At 40.2% G+C, this 27,886-nt stretch overlaps 1 protein-coding gene across 1 annotated transcript in view; it reads right to left on the reverse strand.

Moving 5' to 3' along the window:
- Positions 1-25,222, reverse strand: part of LOC135559958 (zinc finger protein 436-like) — a 42,501-nt gene extending 17,279 nt beyond the window's left edge. The window contains exon 1 of the mRNA XM_065000859.1: positions 24,584-25,222. Coding sequence (XP_064856931.1) covers positions 24,584-24,974 — 391 coding nt within the window. The 5' untranslated portion in view covers positions 24,975-25,222. The remainder of the gene's footprint in view (positions 1-24,583) is intronic.
- Positions 25,223-27,886: the final 2,664 nt, after the last annotated feature.

Genomic DNA, 27,886 nt, shown 5'->3' on the forward strand with positions numbered 1-27,886 from the left:
GGATGTTGTTGGTTCAGTCCAGGAGGTATTGGAGGTGATGGATGATGTTGGTCCAGTCCAGGAGGTATTGGAGGTGATAGATGTTGTTGGTCCAGTCCAGGAGGTATTGGAGGTGATGTATGTTGTTGGTGATGTTGGTCCAGTTCAGGAGGTATTGGAGGTGATGGATGTTGTTGGTCCAGTCCAGGAGGTATTGGAGGTGATGGATGTTGTTGGTCCAGTCCAGGAGGTATTGGAGGTGATGGATGTTGTTGGTCCAGTCCAGGAGGTATTGGGGGTGATGAATGTTGTTGGTGTCGTTGGTCCAGTCCAGGAGGTATTGGAGGTGATGGATGTTGTTGGTCCAGTCCAGGAGGTATTGGAGGTGATGGATGATGTTGGTCCAGTCCAGGAGGTATTGGAGGTGATGGATGTTGTTGGTCCAGTCCAGGAGGTATTGGAGGTGATGTATGTTGTTGGTGATGTTGGTCCAGTCCAGGAGGTATTGGAGGTGATGGATGATGTTGGTCCAGTCCAGGAGGTATTGGAGGTGATGGATGATGTTGGTCCAGTCCAGGAGGTGATGAATGTTGTTTGTGTTGTTGGTCCAGTCCAGGAGGTATTGGAGGGGATGGATGTTGTTGGTCCAGTCCAGGAGGTATTGGAGGTGATGGATGATGTTGGTCCAGTCCAGGAGGTGATGGATGTTGTTGGTGATGTCGGTCCAGTCCAGGAGGTATTGGAGGGGATGGATGTTGTTGGTCCAGTCCAGGAGGTATTGGAGGTGATGGATGTTGTTGGTGATGTTGGTCCAGTCCAGGAGGTATTGGAGGGGATGGATGTTGTTGGTCCAGTCCAGGAGGTATTGGAGGTGATGGATGATGTTGGTCCAGTCCAGGAGGTATTGGAGGTGATGGATGTTGTTGGTCCAGTCCAGGAGGTATTGGAGATGATGAATGTTGTTGGTGTTGTTGGTCCAGTCCAGGAGGTATTGGTTGTTGTTGGTGTTGTTGGTCCAGTCCAGGAGGTATTGGGGGTGATGGATGTTGTTGGTCCAGTCCAGGAGGTATTGGAGGTGATGGATGTTGTTGGTCCAGTCCAGGAGGTATTGGAGAAAGATGTTGTTGGTGATGTTGGTCCAGTCCAGGAGGTATTGGAGGTGATGGATGTTGTTGGTCCAGTCCAGGAGGTATTGGATGTTGTTGGTTCAGTCCAGGAGGTATTGAGGTGATGGATGTTGTTGGTTCAGTCCAGGAGGTATTGGAGGTGATGGATGATGTTGGTCCAGTCCAGGAGGTATTGGAGGTGATAGATGTTGTTGGTCCAGTCCAGGAGGTATTGGAGGTGATGTATGTTGTTGGTGATGTTGGTCCAGTTCAGGAGGTATTGGAGGTGATGGATGTTGTTGGTCCAGTCCAGGAGGTATTGGAGGTGATGGATGATGTTGGTCCAGTCCAGGAGGTATTGGAGGTGATGGATGTTGTTGGTCCAGTCAGGAGGTTATGAATGTTGTTTGTGTTGTTGGTCCAGACCAGGAGGTATTGGGGGTGATGGATGTTGTTGGTCCAGTCCAGGAGGTGTTGGGGGTGATGGATGTTGTTGGTCCAGTCCAGGAGGTATTGGAGGTGATGGATGTTGTTGGTGATGTCGGTCCAGTACAGGAGGTATTGGAGGTGATGGATGTTGTTAGTGTTGTTGGTCCAGTCCAGGAGGTATTGGAGGTGATGGATGTTGTTGGTGTTGTTGGTCCAGTCCAGGAGGTATTGGAGGTGATGGATGTTGTTGGTGATGTTGGTCCAGTCCAGGAGGTATTGGAGGTGATGGATGTTGTTGGTGATGTTGGTCCAGTCCAGGAGGTATTGGAGGGGATGGATGTTGTTGGTCCAGTCCAGGAGGTATTGGTTGTTGTTGGTGATGTTGGTCCAGTCCAGGGAGGTAATGGAGGTGATGGATGTTGTTGGTCCAGTCCAGGAGGTATTGGAGGTGATGGATGTTGTTGGTGTTGTTGGTCCAGTCCAGGAGGTATTGGAGGTGATGGATGTTGTTGGTGATGTTGGTCCAGTCCAGGAGGTATTGGAGGATGGATGTTGTTGGTCCAGTCCAGGAGGTATTGGTTGTTGTTGGTGATGTTGGTCCAGTCCAGGAGGTAATGGAGGTGATGGATGTTGTTGGTGTTGTTGGTCCAGTCCAGGAGGTATTGGAGGTGATGGATGTTGTTGGTGTTGTTGGTCCAGTCCAGGAGGTATTGGAGGTGATGGATGTTGTTGGTGTTGTTGGTCCAGTCCAGGAGGTATTGGAGGTGATGGATGTTGTTGGTGATGTTGGTCCAGTCCAGGAGGTATTGGAGGGGATGGATGTTGTTGGTCCAGTCCAGGAGGTATTGGTTGTTGTTGGTGATGTTGGTCCAGTCCAGGAGGTAATGGAGGTGATGGATGTTGTTGGTCCAGTCCAGGAGGTATTGGAGGTGATGGATGTTGTTGGTGTTGTTGGTCCAGTCCAGGAGGTATTGGAGGTGATGGATGTTGTTGGTGTTGTTGGTCCAGTCCAGGAGGTATTGGAGGTGATGGATGTTGTTGGTCCAGTCCAGGAGGTATTGGAGGTGAGGGATGTTGTTGGTCCAGTCCAGGAGGTATTGGTTGTTGTTGGTGATGTTGGTCCAGTCCAGGAGGTATTGGAGGTGATGGATGTTGTTGGTTCAGTCCAGGAGGTATTGGAGGTGATGGATGTTGTTGGTCCAGTCCAGGAGGTATTGGAGGTGATGTATGTTGTTGGTCCAGTCCAGGAGGTATTGGAGGGGATCGTCAGTGTCTCGTTATTGTTTTCATTCTTGAGGCTAGAACGATATTACACAGCAGTTTGTCTGTGTTGAGTGTTTCTGGAGTAATTCCAGGATAAATTGTGTTATTTAGGATGTCCACTTTTTCAAAAAATGTTTTTGAGTTCTGAGTTGATGGCTGCCCAAGAAGGTCGATTTTGGGGGCATGTCCAGATACAGTCAGTGACTGGTTGGCTTCTGATTGGCCAGATACAGTCAGTGACTGGTTGGCTTCTGATTGGCCAGAGTTTCTCCAGCAGTTAATAAAAAATATGGAATATACTTTAGTTGTTGGTTGTAAAAAAAGGGTACAATGTTTCTGGCAGAATTAGATATACTATACTACATATTATTATTATTATTATTATTATCCAGGATGTTGAGGTGGTGGTGGTGTGGATACTTCATATTATTATTATTATCCAGGATGTTGAGGTTGTGGTGGTGTGGATACTACATATTATTATTATTATCCAGGATGTTGAGGTTGTGGTGGTGTGGATACTACATATTATTATTATTATTAACCAGGATGTTGAGGTTGTGGTGGTGTGGATACTACATATTATTATTATTATTATTATTATTATTCAGGATGTTGAGGTTGTGGTGGTGTGGATACTACATATTATTATTATTATTATTATTATTATCCAGGATGTTGAGGTTGTGGTGGTGTGGATACTATTATTATTATTATTATTATTATCATATTATTATTATTATATTATTATCCAGGATGTTGAGGTTGTGGTGGTGTGGATACTACATATTATTATTATACAGGATGTTGAGGTTGTGGTGGTGTGGATACTACATATTATTATTATTATCCAGGATGATGAGGTTGTGGTGGTGTGGATACTACATATTATTATTATTATCCAGGATGTTGAGGTTGTGGTGGTGTGGATACTACATATTATTATTATTATCCAGGATGATGAGGTTGTGGTGGTGTGGATACTACATATTATTATTATTATCAGGATGTTGAGGTTGTGGTGGTGTGGATACTACATATTATTATTATTATCAGGATGTTGAGGTTGTGGTGGTGTGGATACTACATATTATTATTATTATTAACCAGGATGTTGAGGTTGTGGTGGTGTGGATACTACATATTATTATTATTATCCAGGATGTTGAGGTTGTGGTGGTGTGGATACTACATATTATTATTATCCAGGATGTTGAGGTTGTGGTGGTGTGGATACTACATATTATTATTATTATCCAGGATGATGAGGTTGTGGTGGTGTGGATACTACATATTATTATTATTATTATACAGGTTGTGGTGGTGTGGATACTACATATTATTATTATTATTATACAGGATGTTGAGGTTGTGGTGGTGTGGATACTACATATTATTATTATTATCCAGGATGTTGAGGTTGTGGTGGTGTGGATACTACATATTATTATTATACCAGGATGTTGAGGTTGTGGTGGTGTGGATACTACATATTATTATTATTATCCAGGATGATGAGGTTGTGGTGGTGTGGATACTACATATTATTATTATTATTATACAGGTTGTGGTGGTGTGGATACTACATATTATTATTATTATTATACAGGATGTTGAGGTTGTGGTGGTGTGGATACTACATATTATTATTATTATCCAGGATGTTGAGGTTGTGGTGGTGTGGATACTACATATTATTATTATTATCCAGGATGTTGAGGTTGTGGTGGTGTGGATACTACATATTATTATTATTATCCAGGATGTTGAGGTTGTGTGGATACTACATATTATTATTATTATTATTATTATCCAGGATGTTGAGGTGGTGTGGATACTACATATTATTATTATTATCCAGGATGTTGAGGATGTGTGGATACTACATATTATTATTATTATTATTATCCAGGATGTTGAGGTTGTGTGGATACTACATATTATTATTATCCAGGATGTTGAGGTTGTGGTGGTGTGGATACTACATATTATTATTATTATCCAGGATGTTGAGGTTGTGGTGGTGTGGATACTACATATTATTATTATTATCCAGGATGTTGAGGTTGTGGTGGTGTGGATACTACATATTATTATTATTATTATTATTATCCAGGATGTTGAGGTTGTGGTGGTGTGGATACTACATATTATTATTATTATCCAGGATGTTGAGGTTGTGGTGGTGTGGATACTACATATTATTATTATCATCCAGGATGTTGAGGTTGTGTGGATACTACATATTATTATTATCCAGGATGTTGAGGTTGTGGTGGTGTGGATACTACATATTATTATTATTATCCAGGATGTTGAGGTTGTGGTGGTGTGGATACTACATATTATTATTATTATCCAGGATGTTGAGGTTGTGGTGGTGTGGATACTACATATTATTATTATCCAGGATGTTGAGGTTGTGGTGGTGTGGATACTACATATTATTATTATCCAGGATGTTGAGGTTGTGGTGGTGTGGATACTACATATTATTATTATTATCCAGGATGTTGAGGTTGTGGTGGTGTGGATACTACATATTATTATTATTATCCAGGATGTTGAGGTTGTGGTGGTGTGGATACTACATATTATTATTATTATCCAGGATGTTGAGGTTGTGGTGGTGTGGATACTACATATTATTATTATTATCCAGGATGTTGAGGTTGTGGTGGTGTGGATACTACATATTATTATTATTATCCAGGATGTTGAGGTTGTGGTGGTGTGGATACTACATATTATTATTATTATCCAGGATGTTGAGGTTGTGGTGGTGTGGATACTACATATTATTATTATTATCCAGGATGTTGAGGTTGTGGTGGTGTGGATACTACATATTATTATTATTATCCAGGATGTTGAGGTTGTGGTGGTGTGGATACTACATATTATTATTATTATCCAGGATGTTGAGGTTGTGGTGGTGTGGATACTACATATTATTATTATTATCCAGGATGTTGAGGTTGTGGTGGTGTGGATACTACATATTATTATTATTATCCAGATGTTGAGGTTGTGGTGGTGTGGATACTACATATTATTATTATTATCCAGGATGTTGAGGTTGTGGTGGTGTGGATACTACATATTATTATTATTATCCAGGATGTTGAGGTTGTGGTGGTACTGGATATTATTATTATTATCCAGGATGTTGAGGTTGTGGTGGTGTGGATACTACATATTATTATTATCCAGGATGTTGAGGTTGTGGTGGTGTGGATACTACATATTATTATTATTATCCAGGATGTTGAGGTTGTGGTGGTGTGGATACTACATATTATTATTATTATCCAGGATGTTGAGGTTGTGGTGGTGTGGATACTACATATTATTATTATTATCCAGGATGTTGAGGTTGTGGTGGTGTGGATACTACATATTATTATTATTATCCAGGATGTTGAGGTTGTGGTGGTGTGGATACTACATATTATTATTATCCCAGGATGTTGAGGTTGTGGTGGTGTGGATACTACATATTATTATTATTATCCAGGATGTTGAGGTTGTGGTGGTGTGGATACTACATATTATTATTGTTGATTATACTACAGGATTATCCAGGATGTTGAGGTTGTGGTGGTGTGGATACTACATATTATTATTATTATCCAGGATGTTGAGGTTGTGGTGGTGTGGATACTACATATTATTATTATTATCCAGGATGTTGAGGTTGTGGTGGTGTGGATACTACATATTATTATTATTATCCAGGATGTTGAGGTTGTGGTGGTGTGGATACTACATATTATTATTATTATCCAGGATGTTGAGGTTGTGGTGGTGTGGATACTACATATTATTATTATTATCCAGGATGTTGAGGTTGTGGTGGTGTGGATACTACATATTATTATTATTATCCAGGATGTTGAGGTTGTGGTGGTGTGGATACTATTATTATTATTATTATCCAGGATGTTGAGGTTGTGGTGGTGTGGATACTACATATTATTATTATTATCCAGGATGTTGAGGTTGTGGTGGTGTGGATACTACATATTATTATTATTATCCAGGATGTTGAGGTTGTGGTGGTGTGGATACTACATATTATTATTATTATCCAGGATGTTGAGGTTGTGGTGGTGTGGATACTACATATTATTATTATTATCCAGGATGTTGAGGTTGTGGTGGTGTGGATACTACATATTATTATTATTATCCAGGATGTTGAGGTTGTGGTGGTGTGGATACTACATATTATTATTATTATCCAGGATGTTGAGGTTGTGGTGGTGTGGATACTACATATTATTATTATTATCCAGGATGTTGAGGTTGTGGTGGTGTGGATACTACATATTATTATTATTATCCAGGATGTTGAGGTTGTGGTGGTGTGGATACTACATATTATTATTATTATTGTTGATTGTGGTGGTGTGGATACCAGGATGTTGAGGTTGTGGTGGTGTGGATACTACATATTTATTATTATCCAGGATGTTGAGGTTGTGGTGGTGTGGATACTACATATTATTATTATTATCCAGGATGTTGAGGTTGTGGTGGTGTGGATACTACATATTATTATTATTATCCAGGATGTTGAGGTTGTGGTGGTGTGGATACTACATATTATTATTATTATCCAGGATGTTGAGGTTGTGGTGGTGTGGATACTACATATTATTATTATTATCCAGGATGTTGAGGTTGTGGTGGTGTGGATACTACATATTATTATTATTATCCAGGATGTTGAGGTTGTGGTGGTGTGGATACTACATTATTATCCAGGATGTTGAGGTTGTGGTGGTGTGGATACTATTATTATTATCCAGGATGTTGAGGTTGTGGTGGTGTGGATACTACATTATTATTATTATTATCCAGGATGTTGAGGTTGTGGTGGTGTGGATACTACATATTATTATTATTATCCAGGATGTTGAGGTTGTGGTGGTGTGGATACTACATATTATTATTATTATCCAGGATGTTGAGGTTGTGGTGGTGTGGATACTACATATTATTATTATTATCCAGGATGTTGAGGTTGTGGTGGTGTGGATACTACATATTATTATTATTATCCAGGATGTTGAGGTTGTGGGTTGGTGGTGTGATACTACATATTATTATTATTATCCAGGATGTTGAGGTTGTGGTGGTGTGGATACTACATATTATTATTATTATCCAGGATGTTGAGGTTGTGGTGGTGTGGATACTACATATTATTATTATTATCCAGGATGTTGAGGTTGTGGTGGTGTGGATACTACATATTATTATTATTATCCAGGATGTTGAGGTTGTGGTGGTACTACATATTATTATTATTATCCAGGATGTTGAGGTTGTGGTGGTGGATACTACATATTATTATTATCCAGGATGTTGAGGTTGTGGTGGTGTGGATACTACATATTATTATTATCCAGGATGTTGAGGTTGTGGTGGTGTGGATACTACATATTATTATTATCCAGGATGTTGAGGTTGTGGTGGTGTGGATACTACATATTATTATTATCCAGGATGTTGAGGTTGTGGTGGTGTGGATACTACATATTATTATTATCCAGGATGTTGAGGTTGTGGTGGTGTGGATACTACATATTATTATTATTATCCAGGATGTTGAGGTTGTGGTGGTACTACATTATTATTATTATCCAGGATGTTGAGGTTGTGGTGGTGTGGATACTACATATTATTATTATCCAGGATGTTGAGGTTGAGGTGGTGTGGATACTACATATTATTATTATTATCCAGGATGTTGAGGTTGTGGTGGTGTGGATACTACATATTATTATTATTATTATTATTATTATTATTATCCAGGATGTTGAGGTTGTGGTGGTGTGGATACTACATATTATTATTATTATCCAGGATGTTGAGGTTGTGGTGGTGTGGATACTACATATTATTATTATTATCCAGGATGTTGAGGTTGTGGTGGTGTGGATACTACATATTATTATTATTATCCAGGATGTTGAGGTTGTGGTGGTGTGGATACTACATATTATTATTATCCAGGATGTTGAGGTTGTGGTGGTGTGGATACTACATATTATTATTATTATCCAGGATGTTGAGGTTGTGGTGGTGTGGATACTACATATTATTATTATTATCCAGGATGTTGAGGTTGTGGTGGTGTGGATACTACATATTATTATTATCCAGGATGTTGAGGTTGTGGTGGTGTGGATACTACATATTATTATTATTATCCAGGATGTTGAGGTTGTGGTGGTGTGGATACTACATATTATTATTATCCAGGATGTTGAGGTTGTGGTGGTGTGGATACTACATATTATTATTATTATTATTATCCAGGATGTTGAGGTTGTGGTGGTGTGGATACTACATATTATTATTATTATCCAGGATGTTGAGGTTGTGGTGGTGTGGATACTACATATTATTATTATTATCCAGGATGTTGAGGTTGTGGTGGTGTGGATACTACATATTATTATTATTATTATCCAGGATGTTGAGGTTGTGGTGGTGTGGATACTACATATTATTATTATTATCCAGGATATTGAGGTTGTGGTGGTGTGGATACTACATATTATTATTATTATCCAGGATGTTGAGGTTGTGGTGTGATACTACATATTATTATCCAGGATGTTGAGATACTACATATTATTATTATTATCCAGGATGTTGAGGTTGTGGTGGTGTGGATACTACATATTATTATTATTATTATTATCCAGGATGTTGAGGTTGTGGTGGTGTGGATACTACATATTATTATTATTATCCAGGATGTTGAGGTTGTGGTGGTGTGGATACTACATATTATTATTATTATCCAGGATGTTGAGGTTGTGGTGGTGTGGATACTACATATTATTATTATTATCCAGGATGTTGAGGTTGTGGTGGTGTGGATACTACATATTATTATTATCCAGGATGTTGAGGTGTGGTGGTACTACATATTATTATTATTATCCAGGATGTTGAGGTTGTGGTGGTGTGGATACTACATATTATTATTATTATCCAGGATGTTGAGGTGGTGGTGGTGTGGATACTACATATTATTATTATTATCCAGGATGTTGAGGTTGTGGTGGTGTGGATACTACATATTATTATTATCCAGGATGTTGAGGTTGTGGTGGTGTGGATACTACATATTATTATTATTATCCAGGATGTTGAGGTTGTGGTGGTGTGATACTACATATTATTATTATTATCCAGGATGTTGAGGTTGTGGTGGTGTGGATACTACATATTATTATTATCCAGGATGTTGAGGTTGTGGTGGTGTGGATACTACATATTATTATTATTATCCAGGATGTTGAGGTTGTGGTGGTGTGGATACTACATATTATTATTATTATTATCCAGGATGTTGAGGTTGTGGTGGTGTGGATACTACATATTATTATTATTATTATCCAGGATGTTGAGGTTGTGGTGGTGTGGATACTACATATTATTATTATTATCCAGGATGTTGAGGTTGTGGTGGTGTGGATACTACATATTATTATTATTATCCAGGATGTTGAGGTTGTGGTGGTGTGGATACTACATATTATTATTATTATCCAGGATGTTGAGGTTGTGGTGGTGTGGATACTACATATTATTATTATTATCCAGGATGTTGAGGTTGTGGTGGTGTGGATACTACATATTATTATTGTTGATTATCCAGGATGTTGAGGTTGTGGTGGTGTGATACTACATATTTATTATTATTATCCAGGATGTTGAGGTTGTGGTGGTGTGGATACTACATATTATTATTATCCAGGATGTTGAGGTGGTGGTGGTGTGGATACTACATATTATTATTATTATCCAGGATGTTGAGGTTGTGGTGGTGTGGATACTACATATTATTATTATTATTATCCAGGATGTTGAGGTTGTGGTGGTGTGGATACTACATATTATTATTATTATCCAGGATGTTGAGGTTGTGGTGGTGTGGATACTACATATTATTATTATCCAGGATGTTGAGGTTGTGGTGGTGTGGATACTACATATTATTATTATTATCCAGGATGTTGAGGTTGTGGTGGTGTGGATACTACATATTATTATTATTATCCAGGATGTTGAGGTTGTGGTGGTGTGGATACTACATATTATTATTATTATCCAGGATGTTGAGGTTGTGGTGGTGTGGATACTACATATTATTATTATTATCCAGGATGTTGAGGTTGTGGTGGTGTGGATACTACATATTATTATTATTATCCAGGATGTTGAGGTTGTGGTGGTGTGGATACTACATATTATTATTATTATACAGGATGTTGAGGTTGTGGTGGTGTGGATACTACATATTATTATTATACAGGATGTTGAGGTTGTGGTGGTGTGGATACTACATATTATTATCCAGGATGTTGAGGTTGTGGTGGTGTGGATACTACATATTATTATTATTATCCAGGATGTTGAGGTTGTGGTGGTGTGGATACTACATATTATTATTATTATCCAGGATGTTGAGGTTGTGGTGGTGTGGATACTACATATTATTATTATTATCCAGGATGTTGAGGTTGTGGTGTGTACTGGATATTATTATTATCTAGGATGTTGATTATTATTATTATTATCCAGGATGTTGAGGTTGTGGTGGTGTGGATACTACATATTATTATTATTATCCAGGATGTTGAGGTTGTGGTGGTGTGGATACTACATATTATTATTATCCAGGATGTTGAGGTTGTGGTGGTGTGGATACTACATATTATTATTATCCAGGATGTTGAGGTTGTGGTGGTGTGGATACTACATATTATTATTATTATCCAGGATGTTGAGGTTGTGGTGGTGTGGATACTATTATATTATTATCCATTATTATACTATATTATTATTATTATCCAGGATGTTGAGGTTGTGGTGGTGTGGATACTACATATTATTATTATTATCCAGGATGTTGAGGTTGTGGTGGTGTGGATACTACATATTATTATTATTATCCAGGATGTTGAGGTTGTGGTGGTGTGGATACTACATATTATTATTATTATCCAGGATGTTGAGGTTGTGTGGATACTACATATTATTATTATTATTATTATCCAGGATGTTGAGGTTGTGGTGGTGTGGATACTACATATTATTATTATTATCCAGGATGTTGAGGTATACTACATATTATTATTATTATCCAGGATGTTGAGGTGGTGGTGGTGTACTACATATTATTATTATCCAGGATGTTGAGGTTGTGTGGTGGACTACATATTATTATTATTATCCAGGATGTTGAGGTTGTGGTGGTGTGGATACTACATATTATTATTATTATTATTATTATCCAGGATGTTGAGGTTGTGGTGGTGTGGATACTACATATTATTATTATCCAGGATGTTGAGGTTGTGGTGGTGTGGATACTACATATTATTATCCAGGATGTTGAGGTTGTGGTGGTGTGGATACTACATATTATTATTATTATCCAGGATGTTGAGGTTGTGGTGGTGTGGATACTACATATTATTATTATTATCCAGGATGTTGAGGTTGTGGTGGTGTGGATACTACATATTATTATTATCCAGGATGTTGAGGTTGTGGTGGTGTGGATACTATTATATTATTATTATTATCCAGGATGTTGAGGTTGTGGTGGTGTGGATACTACAATTATCCAGGATGTTGATTATTATCCAGGATGTTGAGGTTGTGGTGGTGTGGATACTACATATTATTATTATTATTATTATTATCCAGGATGTTGAGGTTGTGGTGGTGTGGATACTACATATTATTATTATTATCCAGGATGTTGAGGTTGTGGTGGTGTGGATACTACATATTATTATTATTATCCAGGATGTTGAGGTTGTGGTGGTGTGGATACTACATATTATTATTATTATCCAGGATGTTGAGGTTGTGGTGGTGTGGATACTACATATTATTATTATTGTTGATTGTGGTGGTGTGATACCAGGATGTTGAGGTTGTGGTGGTGTGGATACTACATATTATTATTATCCAGGATATACTACATATTATTATCCAGGATGTTGAGGTTGTGGTGGTGGATACTACATATTATTATTATTATCCAGGATGTTGAGGTTGTGGTGGTGTGGATACTACATATTATTATTATTATCCAGGATGTTGAGGTTGTGGTGGTGTGGATACTACATATTATTATTATTATCCAGGATGTTGAGGTTGTGGTGGTGTGGATACTACATATTATTATTATTATCCAGGATGTTGAGGTTGTGGTGGTGTGGATACTACATATTATTATTATTATCCAGGATGTTGAGGTTGTGGTGGTGTGGATACTACATATTATTATTATTATCCAGGATGTTGAGGTTGTGGTGGTGTGGATACTACATATTATTATTATTATCCAGGATGTTGAGGTTGTGGTGGTGTGGATACTACATATTATTATTATTATCCAGGATGTTGAGGTTGTGGTGGTGTGGATACTACATATTATTATTATTATCCAGGATGTTGAGGTTGTGGTGGTGTGGATACTACATATTATTATTATTATCCAGGATGTTGAGGTTGTGGTGGTGTGGATACTACATATTATTATTATCCAGGATGTTGAGGTTATACTATTTATTATTATCCAGGATGTTGAGGTTGTGGTGGTGTGGATACTACATATTATTATTATTATCCAGGATGTTGAGGTTGTGGGTGGTGTGGATACTACATATTATTATTATTGTTGATTATGGTGGTGTGGATACCATATTATTATTATTATCCAGGATGTTGAGGTTGTGGTGGTGTGGATACTACATATTATTATTATCCAGGATGTTGAGGTGTGGTGGTGTGGATACTACATATTATTATTATCCAGGATGTGGAGGTTGTGGTGGTGTGGATACTACATATTATTATTATTATCCAGGATGTTGAGGTTGTGGTGGTGTGGATACTACATATTATTATTATTATCCAGGATGTTGAGGTTGTGGTGGTGTGGATACTACATATTATTATTATTATCCAGGATGTTGAGGTTGTGGTGGTGTGGATACTACATATTATTATTATTATCCAGGATGTTGAGGTTGTGGTGGTGTGGATACTACATATTATTATTATTATCCAGGATGTTGAGGTTGTGGTGGTGTGGATACTACATATTATTATTATTATCCAGGATGTTGAGGTTGTGGTGGTGTGGATACTACATATTATTATTATTATCCAGGATGTTGAGGTTGTGGTGGTGTGGATACTACATATTATTATTATCCAGGATGTTGAGGTTGTGGTGGTGTGGATACTACATATTATTATTATTATTGTGGTGGTGTGGATACTACATATTATTATTATTATCCAGGATGTTGTGGTGGTGGTGTGGATACTACATATTATTATTATTAACCAGGATGTTGAGGTTGTGGTGGTGTGGATACTACATATTATTATTATTATCCAGGATGTTGAGGTTGTGGTGGTGTGGATAGTACATATTATTATTATTATCCAGGATGTTGAGGTTGTGGTGGTGTGGATACTACATATTATTATTATTATCCAGGATGTTGAGGTTGGTGTGGATACTACATATTATTATTATCCAGGATGTTGAGGTTCTGGTGGTGTGGATACTACATATTATTATTATTATCCAGGATGTTGAGGTTGTGGTGGTGTGGATACTACATATTATTATTATTATCCAGGATGTTGAGGTCGGGGCCACAGCTGCCTATGTGCAGGGGGCAGTCTATTATATCTGGCGTAATTCTCCTGTCTTGTCTTTTGTCCTGTGTCAATTTATGTATGCTCCCTCAAATTCTCTCTCTCTCCCTCCCCTCACGGAGAACCTGAGCCCTGGGACCATGCCTCAGGACTACATGGCCTGATGACTCTTGGCTGTCCCCAGTCCACCTGGTCGCGATGCTGCTCCAGTTTCAACTATTCTGCCTGTGGCTAGGGAAACCTGACCTGTTCACAGGACGTGCCACCTTGTCCCGGACCAGCTGTTTTCGACTCTCTCGCTCTACCGCACCTGCTGTCTCGACCTCTGAATGCTCAGCTATGAAAAGCCAACTGACATTTACTCCTGAGGTACTGACCTGTTGCACCCTCGACAACTACTGTGATTATTATTTGACCCTGATGGTCATCTATGAACATCCTGAAGAACAACCTGGCCTTAAAATGGCATTGTACTCTTATAATCACCACCCGCCAGAAGAGAACTGGCCACCCCTTAGAGCCTGATTCCTCTCTAGATTCCTCTCTAGATTTCTGCCGTTTTATGGAGTTTTTCCTAGCCAACATGCTTCTACATCTCCATTGCTTGGTGTTTGGGGTTTTATGCTGGGTTTCGGTTCAGCACTTTGTATTTTGAATTTATTATGGTGCCCATTAGCTGCCAAGGTTGCAACTACTCTTCCTGGGGTCCAGCAAAATTAAGGCAGTTATTTTACATCTGCTGATGTAAAAAGGGCTTATAAATACATTTGATTGATTGATCTTCCTAGAGCTGGCTGCCTGGGCAAACTGAGCAATCGGGGGAGAAGGGCCTTAGTCAGGGACATGACCAAGAAGCCAATGGTCACTGACAGAGATCCTCTGTGGGTATGGAAGAACCTTCCAGAAAGACAATCATCTCTGCAGCACTCCACCAATCAGGCCTTTATGGTAGAGTGGCCAGACGGATGCCACTCGTCAGTAAAAGGCACATGACAGTCCGCTTGGAGTTTGCCAAAAGGCACCTAAAGGACTCTCAGACCATGAGAAACAAGATTCTCTGGTCTGATGAAACCAAGGTTGAAATCTTTAGCCTGAATGCCAAGCATCATGTCTGGAGTAAACCTGGTACGATTTCTACGGTGAAGCATGGTGGCTCCATCCCTACGGTGAAGCATGGTGGTGGCAGCATCATGCTGTGGGGAAGTTTTTCAGTTGCAGAGATTGAGAGACTAGTCAGGATTGAGGGAAAGATGAACGGAGCAAAGTGCAGAGAGATCCTTGATGAAAACCTGCTCCAGACCGCTCAGGACCTCAGACTGGGGTGAAGGTACACCTTCCAACAGGACAACGACCCTAAGCACACAGCCAAGACAATGAAGGAGTGGCTTCAGGACAAGTCTTTGAATGTCCTTGAGTGGCCCTTCAAGAGCCCGGACTTGAACCTGATTGAACATCTCTGGAGAGACCTGAAAATAGCTGTGCAGCGACACTCCCCATCCAACCTGACGGAGCTTGAGAGGATCTGCAGAGAAGAATGGTAGAAGCTACCCAAATACAGGTGTGCCAAGCTTGTGTCATCATACCCAAGAAGGCTTGAGGCTGTAATCACTGCCAAAGGTGCTTCAACAAAGTACTGCGTAAAGGGTATGAATACTTATGTAAATATAGTATTTCAGTTCAAATTCCTAAAAACATGTTTTTGCTTTGTCATTATGGGATATTGTGATGATGGAAAAACATAATTTAATCAATTTTAGAATAAGGCTGTAACGTAACAAAATCTGGATTTCCGAATGCTATCCTCTCCAAATTTAGCTGTATTTTATTGGTTGGAATTGTTTTAAGATGGCCATACTGTGGATTATTTAGCTGTTTGATTTTTTATTCTAGGACCCCTTTAGGTATAAATATATATATATATAGTACCAGTCAAAAGTTTGGACACTTCAAAACCTTATTCCTTTAGGTTATAAACTTGTAGCAGGGCTGGGCGATAAATCAATATCAATAAAATGTAAGTACTTCCCTCAATAACGATATAAAAACATTTAGATAATTATTCTATATCCACATTATGGGAAAATGTAGGTACAGCAGGTCTTTTCACCTCTGTGACGCAGCAGAAACGTGCGGAGAAGTGACAATATGCACATGGAGAAGTATACGCCCAATAAAAAAAACACTTAGCACCGAGTGGAGGAGCCATGGAGAAGTATACGCCCACTAAAAAAACACTTAGCACTGAGTGGAGGAAGAGCCATGGAGAAGTATATACCAATAAAAAAAACACTTAGCACCGAGTGGAGGAGGAGCCATGGAGAAGTATATACCAATAAAAAAACACTTAGCACCGAGTGGAGGAGGAGCCATGGAGAAGTATACGCCCACTAAAAAAACACTTAGCACTGAGTGGAGGAGGAGCCATGGAGAAGTATATACCAATAAAAAAAACACTTAGCACCGAGTGGAGGAGGAGCCATGGAGAAGTATACGCCCACTAAAAAAACACTTAGCACTGAGTGGAGGAGGAGCCATGGAGAAGTATATACCAATAAAAAAAACACTTAGCACCGAGTGGAGGAGGAGCCATGGAGAAGTATACGCCCATTAAAAAAACACTTAGCACCGAGTGGAGGAGGAGCCACTATTAACCACGAATAATTTGTGATGTAGGTGAAAACGGGGGCAGTGGAGAAGGAGCAGCTTCCAACGAAGAAATTATTGATTTAAAAAAAAAAAAACGGTTAAACGGTTTCAATTATTTGGAAGTGGTTTGGCTTTTTGAAGTCCGACAAAGAGCAGTGCATTGTGCCGTAGAAAGGTGGCTACGAAGTCTGGTAGTACGACAAACCTTTTTCACCATCTGAAACAAAATCACTCTTTGGAACATGCAGGGAGTTTGAGTTTGCTCCACGGTGTTAATAAACGCCTCAAGCACCAGCCAATCTAGAGACGTTCGCCCGAAGCAGTCAACACTGACAGCGTTTATGCCCTGCGAGCACCAGACAATCTAGGGACGTTCGCCCGAAGCAGTCAACACTGACAGCGTTTATGCCCTGCGAGCACCAGACAATCTAGGGACGTTCGCCCGAAGCAGTCAACACTGACAGCGTTTATGCCCTGCGAGCACCAGACAATCTAGGACGTTCGCCCGAAGCAGTCAACACTAACAGCGTTTATGCCCTGCGAGCACCAGACAATCTAGGGACGTTGGCGAAGCAGTCAACACTGACAGCGTTTATGCCCTGCAGCACCAGACAATCTAGAGACGTTCGCCCGGGCAGTCAACACTGACAGCGTTTATGCCCTGCGAGCACCAGACAATCTAGGGGCGTTAGCCCAAGCAGTCAACACTGACAGCGTTTATGCCCTGCGTAGCACCAGACAATCTAGAGACGTTCGCCCGAAGCAGTCAACACTGACAGCGTTTATGCCCTGCGAGCACCAGACAATCTAGAGACGTTCGCCCGAAGCAGTCAACACTGACAGCGTTTATGCCCTGCGAGCACCAGACAATCTAGGGACGTTCGCCCGAAGCAGTCAACACTGACAGCGTTTATGCCCTGCGAGCACCAGACAATCTAGGGACGTTCGCCCGAAGCAGTCAACACTGACAGCGTTTATGCCCTGCGAGCACCAGACAATCTAGGGACGTTCGCCCGAAGCAGTCAACACTGACAGCGTTTATGCCCTGCGAGCACCAGACAATCGAGACGTTGGCTCAAGCAGTCAACACTGACAGCGTTTATGCCCTGCGAGCACCAGACAATCTAGGGACGTTCGCCCGAAGCAGTCAACACTGACAGCGTTTATGCCCTGCGAGCACCAGACAATCGAGAGACGGTCGCCTTGAAGCAGTCAACACTGACAGCGTTTATGCCCTGCGAGCACCAGACAATCTAGGGACGTTCGCCCGAAGCAGTCAACACTGACAGCGTTTATGCCCTGCGAGCACCAGACAATCTAGGGGCGTTGGCTCCGAAGCAGTCAACACTGACAGCGTTTATGCCCTGCGAGCACCAGACACCGAGAGACGTTAAGCCCCGAAGCAGTCAACACTGACAGCGTTTATGCCCTGCGAGCACCAGACAATCTAGGGACGTTCGCCCGAAGCAGTCAACACTGACAGCGTTTATGCCCTGCGAGCACCAGACAATCGAGAGACGTTCGCCCGAAGCAGTCAACACTGACAGCGTTTATGCCCTGCGAGCACCAGACAATCTAGGGACGTTCGCCCGAAGCAGTCAACACTGACAGCGTGTTTTTGAGCAAACATCAAAAAGACACAAAAGACATCACACATGCTATTGTGCATTGCATTGCTAAGGACATGCTACCAATTAGCACAGCCGAAAAGGGAGGTTTCAAGAGGCTTACCAATTGAATTGACTCCAGGTACGTGCTCCCCTGGCTGCAAACATTTCTCTCACACCGCACTGCGTAAACTCTACGCCGAGTGTAGGGAAAATGTTGAGGAACTGCTCAAGACAGATTTGACATATTTTTGTTAATAATACCGATCTGTGGTCTAGTCGCACGCCAGAGTCTTATATTAGCCTCACTACCCACTATACTGACAAAGACTGGAATCTACCCACTATACTGACAAAGACTGGAATCTACCCACTATACTGACAAAGACTGGAATCTACCCACTATACTGACAAAGACTGGAATCTACCCACTATACTGACAAAGAGCGGAATCTACCCACTATACTGACAAAGAGCGGAATCTACCCACTATACTGACAAAGAGCGGAATCTACCCACTATACTGACAAAGAGCGGAATCTACCCACTATACTGACAGACTGGAATCTACCCACTATACTGACAGAGCGGAATCTACCCACTATACTGACAAAGACTGGAATCTATCCACTATACTGACAAAGACTGGAATCTACCCACTATACTGACAAAGAGCGGAATCTTCAAAGACTGGAATCTTCTAAATAAATGCCTTCAAACAAACTTTCCCGACGACCACACGGGTGAATCTATAGCAGAGGGGCTCATGCCTCCTGACGCTCTGGCCTCCTGGGGACTCAGTCGAGACAGACAGGTCTGCATTACAACAGATAGGGGTGCGAACGTGGTGAAAGCCACTCAAATCAACAAATGGACCCGACTGCAATGTTTTGGACATCGTCTGCACTTGGCCATTGGTAAAGTAACCTTGTCAATTGTGTATATTGAAGTGATTGGTTAGTTGAAACTAAAATGTGCACCCCCCCAATCAACTGATAAAATGAAATTACATTTGTACATAACTAAAGGGATTATTGTGATTAACTTTTTATTACAATCTCTTGATTTCTCTTAGCGAGAGTGGGGTAGAGACCAAACGGGTGGATCGATGCAATTGAAGTGTGTAAGAAAGTGTCAGCGTAGCCTAGTGGTTAGAGCGTTGGACTAGTAAATGGAAGGTTGCACGTTCAAACCCCTGAGTTGACAAGGTACGGTTATAAACAACTACCCCAACTATGATGTACCATTAGGCTAACAGTTATAAACAACTACCCCAACTGTGATGTATCATTAGGCTAACAGTTATAAACAACTACCCCAACGTACCATTAGGCTAACAGTTATAAACAACTACCCCAACTGTGATGTACCATTAGGCTAACAGTTATAAACAACTACCCCAACTGTGATGTACCATTAGGCTAACAGTTATAAACAACTACCCCAACTGTGACGTACCATTAGGCTAATAGTTATAAACAACTACCCCAACTGTGACGTACCATTAGGCTAATAGTTATAAACAACTACCCCAACTGTGATGTACCATTAGGCTAACAGTTATAAACAACTACCCCAACTGTGATGTACCATTAGGCTAACAGCTATAAACAACTACCCCAACGTACCATTAGGCTAACAGCTATAAACAACTACCCCAACGTACCATTAGGCTAACAGTTATAAACAACTACCCCAACTGTGATGTACCATTAGGCTAACAGTTATAAACAACTACCCCAACTGTGATGTACCATTAGGCTAACAGTTATAAACAACTACCCCAACTGTGACGTACCATTAGGCTAACAGTTATAAACAACTACCCCAACTGTGACGTACCATTAGGCTATAAACAACTACCCCAACTGTGACGTACCATTAGGCTAACAGTTATAAACAACTACCCCAACTGTGACGTACCATTAGGCTAATAGTTATAAACAACTACCCCAACTGTGATGTACCATTAGGCTATAAACAACTACCCCAACTGTGACGTACCATTAGGCTAACAGTTATAAACAACTACCCCGACTGTGATGTACCACTTGGCTAACGGTTATAATGCATATTGACTTGCAAGAAATTAATAAATAAAATAGTGCTCGTGATTTGTAAGGGTTTACAGGTAAAAAAAAAAAAAAGTGGAGTTATAATTTTATTGGTAAGTTCTACTTCTGACAATAAATGAGAAACATTAAAGCCTTTTGGTTTGTTCAGGCATTCTTGAGTGTGAAGCAGATATGCACCTTTTAAACATTATTTGATTAATATCGGGATAATTATCGAATGAAAAAAATATATATATATATATATATATTTACAGTGATGGAAAAAAGTATTTGATCCCCTGCTGATTTTGTACGTTTGCCCACTGACAAAAACATGATCCGTCTATAATTTTAATGGTTTATTGGAACAGCGAGAGACAGAATAACAACAACTAAAAAATCCAGAAAAACACAAACATTTTAGAAATTGATTTGCATTTTAATGAGGGAAATAAGTATTTGTAGTTGGCCACCAGGTTTGCACACATCTCAGGAGGGATTTTGTCCCACTCCTCTTTGCGGATCTTCTCCAAATCATTAAGGTTTCGAGGCTGACTTTTGGCATATTGCCTAGCCTTAGCTTGTAGCGTCATACCCAAGAAGACTTGATGCTGTAATCGCTGCCAAAGGTGCTTCAACAAAGTACTGAGTAAAGGGTCTGAATACTAATGTAAACGATATATTTCAGTTCTTTTTCCCATTATGGGATATTGTGATGTCATTATGGGCTATTGTGATGTCATTATGGGCTATTGTGTTTAGATTGATGAGGGGAAAAACTATTTAATCCATCTTAGAATAAGGCTGTAACATAAGAAAATGTGGAAAAAGTCAAGGGGTTTGAATTCTTTCAGAAAACACTGTGTGTGGCGAGTGCGGGTGTGTTGGAAGATGGGGCGTCCGTGTGTTTGCGTGATTGGAAAAGTGTGATGAGTGAGTAAGGAAAATGTCTGCAATTGCCAGAGCCCATGTGTGTCTGTGAGCAGAAGTAATGACAGAGCGAGAGTCTTCACTTTCGCACAGAGATGCGACATACAAATATAATGTTTGTTTATTTTTTTGTCCTGTTATGAAGGAACGCTGCCAACCCTATATCCTAGACACCCACCTGAGTGACCCACCCACCAAGGAGAAGTCCTTATCCGTTTTACAGGCCTAATGCAAGTAGTCTACGCAGCCAAGACAAAAAAGGTGAACGCTGTCAGAGACCCACTGAAGCAGCACCACCCAGTCAATAGTCGGAGCCTTCCTGGCAGGGTTAGTCCTATAAAAGCCGAAGCCCCCCGGATGGGAGAGCATAATCTACAAGGATTTTCTCAAAGCTGTTAAAGAGAACCTTGACGACCTCGTATCTAGCCGGAGGGGATTCCGGTGGGTATACAGAAGACAGCCCTATTCGGTTCCTAGGCCGTCATTGAAAATAAGAATTTGTTCTTAACTGACTTGCCTAGTAAAATATAGGTAAAAAAATTAAAAAGACCAGCTCAAATAAGCAAAGAGAAACGAAAATTTCAAGAACTTTCAACGTTTCTTCAAGTACAGTTGCAAAAAACATCAAGAGTTATGATTAAACTGGCTCTCATGAGGACCGCCACAGGAAAGGAAGACCCAGAGGAGACTGCATGAATCAGGCCTTGGTGGTCGAATTGCTGCAAAGAAACCACTTCTAAAGGACACCAATGAGAAGAATAAACTTGCTTGGGCCAAGAAACATGAGCCATGGACATTAGACTGGTGGAAATCTGTCCTTTGGTCTGATTTGAGATTTTTGGTTCCAATGGCCGTGTCTTTGTGAGACGCAGAGTAGGTGAACGGATTATCTCCGCATGTGTGGTTCCCACCGTGAAGCAAGGAGGAGGAGGTGTTATGGGGTTGGGGTGCTTTGCTGGTGACACTGTAAGTGATTTATTTAGAATTCAAGGCACACTTAACCAGCATCGCTACCACAGCACTCTGCAGCGATACGTCATCCCATCTGGTTTGCACTTAGTGGGACTATCATTTAGTTTTCAACAGGACAACAGCCCAACACACCTCCAGGCTGTGTAAGGGCTATTTGACCAAGAAGGAGAGTGATGGAGTGCTGCATCAGATGACCTGGCCTCCACAATCACCTGACCTCAACCTAATTGAGATGATTTGGGATGAATTTGGGATGAATTGGACCACAGAGTGGACCACAGAGTGAAGGAAAAGCAGCCATATGTGAGAACTCCTTCAAGACTGTTGAAAAAGTATTCCAGGTGAAGCTGGTTGAGAGAATGCCAAGAGTGTGCAAAGCAGTCATCATGTGGCTAAAATATATTTTTGATTTGTTTAACACTTGTTTTGGTTACTACATGATTCCATATGTGTTATTTGATAGTGTTGATGTCCTCACTATTATTCTACAATGTAGAAAATAGTAAAAAAATAAAAACCCTTGAATAACTTTTGACTGGTACTGTGTGTGTGTGTGTGTGTGTGTGTGTGTGTGTGTGATATACATTTACAAGAAAATAGATGGGGGATTGGAAATGAAGCAGACGATTACATTGATAGAAGCCATAACCTAGAATATTAAAGCTGATCTACCCCACCCAAACATTTATTTTTATTTTTTAACCCAGGGGCGAGTCAGTGCCACATCAATAAGAAACCTTGCAAATCTAGCACCTAACAATAGGATCTAATTATTTACTGGGCAGCGCTCAGTGACGTAAGTAACAACCTTTTAAGTAGAACGGAACTGACAATGAATACTAATTCTAAAGTGGGACAAGGCTACACAGATACAGATTTAAGACGTGAGTTACCTCGAATGCGAATCGTTGTAGAATGTCATTAGACCCGTCATATTAATAAATGAAGTAATTCAAGAAAAGGGGTCTAAGTTTAAACTCTTGAGAATACGTATTTTGTTTTTTTGAAAAGTAATTATTGCTGGTGTAAAAGATACGCTGCTTATGTTTCCTGGACCGTACAGCAACCGTACAGCAAGCGATCGGTGTTAACGTTCAGCCCGAGCATAGTTGCTCGTAACAAAACTCCCTCCGTAAACAAGATACTGTTTTGCCGAGGGCACCAAATGTAGGCTAGTTAGCGTATATGAACGGGCTAAGCCAGGCCTATATATCACTAATTTAACACTTTTAAAAGTGTTATATACAGGTGGGTATAATTTGTGGAACGTTCCAACAGGATTCTGTAACAAACAGCGCATACAAAGTTGTATAGAGGCAGAATAAGATACCGGGTAGAGAGTGGGTTATTTCATGACGTTTTTTCACCACGTTTATCACCTGGTAGCGTTTATCCATTCAGCAGCTAGTAGCCTACGGACAAACATTAATAATAGGTGGTAAGTTGATGCCTATTCAGCAGCTAGTTAGTTAGGTGGTGAGTTGATGCCTATTCAGCAGCTAGTTAGCCAGGTGGTGAGTTGATGCCTATTCAGCAGCTAGTTAGCCAGGTGGTGAGTTGATGCCTATTCAGCAGCTAGTTAGCCAGGTGGTGATTTGATCATGCTACTTGAGTTGATTTGCAGCTAGTTAGCCAGGTGGTGAGTTTGCCTTTCAGTCATCATGCTTGTTTGCATTACGTTTTTTTGGAACAGATTCCTGTTGGAACGTTCCACAGATTATACCCAGCCTGCATATACCAATCCCAGATTACTTATTCAACAATTCCTACAGTACTGAACATATTCCTGTGTAGAACTACAGTAGAAAACCCCGTAAAAACACATTAGTTCAACAAGTCCAGAGTCTATGCCCCTGTGTTTCTTAAAGATAATACTCACTGGTGTTATTCAGATCTTCAGTCTTCTCATATTCAGTCTCCTCATCGTCTGTCTCCTCATCTTCAGTCTCCTCCTCTTTCACTCCCAAAACGTCTTCCTCCTCTTTTATTGCGATAGCCTCCTCTTCCTCTTTCACTCCAAAAGGTTCTTCCTCCTCTTTCACTATATCATCCTCCTTTTCATTCAATGCAATAGCCTCATCTTCCTCCTTAACATTTCTAAACGGTTCAACCTCCCCCTCTTCCTCTTTCACTCCAAAAGGTTCTTCTTCTCCATCCACTGGAATATCATAGTCTTCTTCTTTCACGATAATGTTCAGCCCCAGAGATTCTTTCTCCGTCCAGTAGACCCCCTCTTCTTTAGCAAGGGAGGAGTAGTTTAGTGAGCTCATGGTCGGGGATGTTAGCTAGTTAGCGACTTGAAAAGTGATAGACTCAGTATCAATTTAACAAATTAACAAATGTCATATAACAAGCAAATTGCGTTTGTTAACTAGTAAATACGTAAACAGAATGTTAAAAACACAGATTAATATACACAAGATTGGTCTAAATCGCTTCAATGTTTCGGTTTTATGTTTGCTACCAAGGTGGTTGAATCCATTCCTGTTGTCGCAGTTGAAGCTTCCAGTTCCGTCCACTAGATTATACGTCACGGAAGAAGCATCACCTTTTTTAAATTATTTTTATTTGACCTTTATTTAACTAGGCAAGTCAGTTAGAAAGAAATTCTTATTTTCAATGACGGCCTAGGAACAGTGGGTTAACTGCCTGTTCAGGGGCAGAACGACAGATTTGTACCTTGTCAGCTCGGGGGTTTGAACTTACAACCCTCCGGTTACTAGTCCAACGCTCTAACCACTAGGCTACCCTTCCGCCCCTGAAATAATCATATCGCCATCTGCTGACCGGAGTGGGTAACGCAGATTAAAAATTTTTAATTACATTGTTTATTCATGCAATGTTCTTAGAAGTAATTTAAAACAACCATGTTATGTTCTCTTACTTCTTACAGCCAATACTTTCCTCCAGGGCTGACCTTCCCATTAGGCAGGATTACGTGACAGATTGATGAGGGCGACATTTTTCTGAAAATAAATCAGGTGGCAGGTGGCCTAGTGGTTAAGAGTGTTGGTGGTTCGAATGCCAGAGCCGGATAGGTGACAAATCTACCGATGTGCCCTTGAGCAAGGTACTTATCCCTAATTGCTCCTATGAGTCGCTTTGAATAAGAGCGTCTGCTAATAGACTAATACATTGACTAATACATTAACCAAGACGCACCGGCAACAACACATAGTAAAACTTCATATAGTTCTGCCTAAAAACAATGACAACTTACATCACCCAGTGGCATATGGGCTAGTTAGGTTAGTAGTTTATTGAAAAATAAATGTTGAAATGTTTCAGAAACGGCCCTGTCAGTGGATTATAAAATAAAGTGTTGACATTCAACATTCATTAATGTGGTGAACTGTGACGCGCGCGTTGGCAAACGTCACACTGGGGTTTAATTCCTTTTTAACACAAAGCTTTGAAAATGTGCTGTGGAGTTTATAGCCTAATGCGGCATTCTGTTTGAGCAATTGAGAGTCAATAGATACTGTTGACAAATGGTTTACAGCTTAGAAGGTTGACGTTTTCTAGGAAGGAGACAGGGGGGGGGGGTTCTATATAATAAAGGGTGAAGCCTTGACGACAGGATTAATCATGAAATATTGTCTGCATTCTGTTGTCCTCTTCTTGATGTCAAGCCGCCCTGTTTTCTTCCTTCCTGTTTCCGTTCTGTTTCTCCAACTAAAGTATATGTAAGTATACTTTATAAGTATATAAGTATCTTTCCCAGATGTTTTTAGAATATTTTGCACTTGTTTTGATGTTTCTATGACAACAAATTAAAAAAGTTACTGTGAACAACAGATTGAAATGCATTTTTATATGATTTGATTATTTCTATCAAATGAACACGCTGTTTTATGCCAGTCAAAGGTTGTAAAAGTAGGACAGATGTTTTTTTAATATTTTTTTTTACAATTTTCACTTCAATGCAATAGTTATAGCGAACAAGATATTTAAATGCAATTGTTTATGATTCGTTTTCTTCTATCAAATCAACACTTGACTTCATATGTCCGGTCCCTAACAAAAACATTTGCTCGTGAACGATCCTTCGTAGTAATCAGAGAGGAATGTACATTGTTGTCAACCTTTAAATAGGCTAATGGCGAATGTCTGGTTTTTAAAACCTAGTACCTCATTATAGGAGCCTGGGACCTGAGAAACCTGAAAACTACATCCAAAAAAGGACAGATGGTTACAATAGTAAGAGCCATCTCATCACGGATCTGGTAGGACAAAAAAAGCATGGCCAATTTTATTGTTACCGCCTGGCGTTGTTTGTCAGGTTCAACTGTAGGTGACAGGGCGACGTGTTTTTATTTTTTAGTCAGTTAAGAACAAATTATTATTTATAATGACGGCCTACCCCAGCCAAACCCTCCCTAACCCGGACGACGCTGGGCCAATTGTGCCCCGCCCAATGGGACTCCCGATCACCGCCGGTTGTGATACAGGGCATGCAGATGTTGACAGGGCGACATATTTTGTTAATTACCCAGCTACAGTAATGTTGAGAAACTTCGAGAAATAGTTTGGTCGATAATTTTTTAATCAAATTATCCACCATGCCAATATCAAGTGTTTCTAAACTCATAGCTAACTCGGGAAATATGACGTTATTTCAGAATGAACATTAACCGGTTAGCGCATCATGCTTTGTGACATTACGTTAGCTAGCTAGCCCCAGTTAGATCATGTGTTTTCACTTATTGTTTGTTGTGTTCTGCCTGGTGACACTCGTTCATTCGCGACCTGGCTGTTCGTTCTGAATAGTATTATCTATTTTGTTCAAAACAGTGGCAGCATGTGCAGCAGTTCTCATTCGGTTGTTGGCATGAACATTGTGAAATGGGTGTATTTATGCTGTTGTTCAAATGCACAGATCACTTTATGTAGCTTCAAAACTTGGCATCATATTTCTGTCATGTGATTTGTTGACAACTCCATCTTGCGCCCCTGGTATTCAACCAATCAGCGACCGCTTCTTTCCCTCCTCCAGGTGAAGGGTTTCTTTCCAAAACCCCGTATATCAATTTTCAGAAATTCAACCAATTAGCGACCGCTTCTTTTTGTTGTTTAAAGAAATGTATGAAAGATATGTTGTTTTTTACTATCTAATCGTGGCATGGGGTTGTTCAATGACAGACTTGCATTTGTTTAAATATATCACTTGAGGGTTTCATTT

The sequence above is a fragment of the Oncorhynchus nerka genome, linkage group LG15 (genome assembly GCF_034236695.1).
Source record: "Oncorhynchus nerka isolate Pitt River linkage group LG15, Oner_Uvic_2.0, whole genome shotgun sequence".
NCBI classification, from domain to species: domain Eukaryota; kingdom Metazoa; phylum Chordata; class Actinopteri; order Salmoniformes; family Salmonidae; genus Oncorhynchus; species Oncorhynchus nerka.